Raw genomic sequence first — 2,154 nt, forward strand, 5'->3', positions numbered from 1 at the left:
ACCAATTTTTTAACTGAGTAAAATACAAGTTACATAGTTCGGAAACAGTCAACGAGGTTGTCGAACCAAAAACATTAACAAGTAGTTAAAAAGTGGCTAAAAACCGGCTCAATACTGGATCTCAACCAGTATGGGTTACGCTGTGCCTCCCCCTTTTGCCATCTGTTACTAATTTTCATAAATGTTTCTTATTATGTGTAACACTATATTATTTGTATGTCAATAAAAAGGTTTTTATTTATATAAATATAGAGTGTTGGTAGCTAGGTGGTTTATGCACTTCACTTGTAATCTACAGGTCTTGGGTTCGAATCCTGTACCAATGTGATTTTCGATTTTTCAAATTTTCATATGTACGTAATTTACCCGACGTTCTTACGGTGAAGGAAAACATCGTGATGCAACCTTCACATATCAGCGAAGAAATTCAAAGATATGTGTGAAGTCAACCAACCCGCACTTGGCCAGCGTGGTTGACTATGGCCTAGTCACCCTAACTTGAGGGTAGGCTCCGAGGCCCTCGGTGGGACATATATTGAGCTGGTGATGATGATGATGATAAAATATAACTGGGAAACCAGTCTTAATAGTTATATATTCAGTCATATAGTCATTACAAGTTAAGTGCTAAAATCACCAATTGGCGTGCTTAAGTAATGTTATATTAAATCTATTATTATGAGTACATAGCAGCTAGTAAACTGTTCCCATGCGGCTTCATCCGCATGAAATTATGAAAATTTTATTTTATTGTTTACAAATGTCAAATGACATGACATAACAAACCTTAGCAATCTTGCTTCCTTGATGTTGGCAGCAACTTATGGTCTCTTTCCCACATTAGGGTTTTTATCCAAAATATTTACATCTAATTTTAACTGCGTGAATTTATATAGCCTAAAGTGTGACGTAAATTTAACGTGACATATTCATAAAAGAATTATTCAAAAATATGATGTAATTGCTGCCATCTTAGGCAACCAAGAAGTGTGTGTTTACGCTTCATTATACTAGTAAGGATTAATTTTTCTATGTTTTTCAAATTACAGGAAATCAAGATGAACTCAAACCTCCACAGTGTAGAAATAGATCCTCTAGCAACATTTGATTATCCTCAATATTCAAACTACCCACAACAACCATACCCTTCACAATACCAGAATACATATAATTACGACCTTAAAATACAATATCCTATAAATTGTAATAAAGAAGATATACATACAAAAGAAATAACAGATATCAAAGAAAACTCCAATGTTAAAGAAAATGTTGATCAAAATAAACAGACGAAAGTTAAGAAAGAAACAAAAGGTAGAGAAAGAAAGAGTTTCCTATCGGAGAAAATAGCTGACAGTGATTTCCCTTTCTACGGTTGTGCGGTTTGCAATATCAGTTTTAAATTGCTGTCAGAATTAGATAAACACATCACAACGCATAAAGATAGAATAACCAGCTATGGTTTGAGATTGAAAAATCAATTGAAAAGAAAAAAAATCCGTAAAGAGCAGAAGAAATTGAAAAAATTGAAAAAATCTTTGAAAAAAATGCAAAACGGTACAGAAATCGATATCAAACCAGAAGATGGTTATATAGGGAATACGAAAACTGTAGATTATAAACCGAATGAAGTTGAAAATAAGTTAGATTCTAAGTTAACAGGGGTCAAAGAAAATTCTACAAAGGATGAACCACAAAAGGACAATAATTTGGAAAAAATGTTCAAATGTTTTGCATGTCAAAAGCAATTTACATTAAGTTACTACCTTAAGTTACATGTTCGTTCACATACAGGTAAGTTGGAATATAAATATGCATATTATAATCTTACTTACTAATATGATAAAGCTATCGACGAGACTGTCCGAGAGACATAAAAAAAATCGAGTAGCTTATGTGTTCTTCCAGACTACCTACATCTATGACAATCATCGAGATTCGTTCATTTTAGGCTACACTAACATCCATCCATCTAAATTTTCGCATCTTACTAATATTGTAAATGCGTAAGTTTGCAAGAATTTGTAGGCTAAACTGCTGATTCTCTCTCTCTCTCTCTTCTATTCCTAACAGTGGTAGTGCCCGCATTAACATCTTAGCACTGCAGGGCCGGCACGCCCCCAGTAATACCACGACCACACAGAAGACAGGCGT

At 34.0% G+C, this 2,154-nt stretch overlaps 1 protein-coding gene across 1 annotated transcript in view; it reads left to right on the plus strand.

Annotated features, from left to right (window-relative positions):
* LOC106101253 (zinc finger protein 420-like) overlaps positions 1 to 2,154 on the plus strand; it is a 10,609-nt gene that overhangs the window by 813 nt on the left and 7,642 nt on the right. The window contains exon 2 of the mRNA XM_013280415.1: positions 1,050 to 1,794. Coding sequence (XP_013135869.1) covers positions 1,059 to 1,794 — 736 coding nt within the window. The 5' untranslated portion in view covers positions 1,050 to 1,058. The remainder of the gene's footprint in view (positions 1 to 1,049; positions 1,795 to 2,154) is intronic.

This window comes from Papilio polytes, unplaced genomic scaffold (assembly GCF_000836215.1).
Source record: "Papilio polytes unplaced genomic scaffold, Ppol_1.0 DF824002.1, whole genome shotgun sequence".
Classification (NCBI taxonomy): domain Eukaryota; kingdom Metazoa; phylum Arthropoda; class Insecta; order Lepidoptera; family Papilionidae; genus Papilio; species Papilio polytes.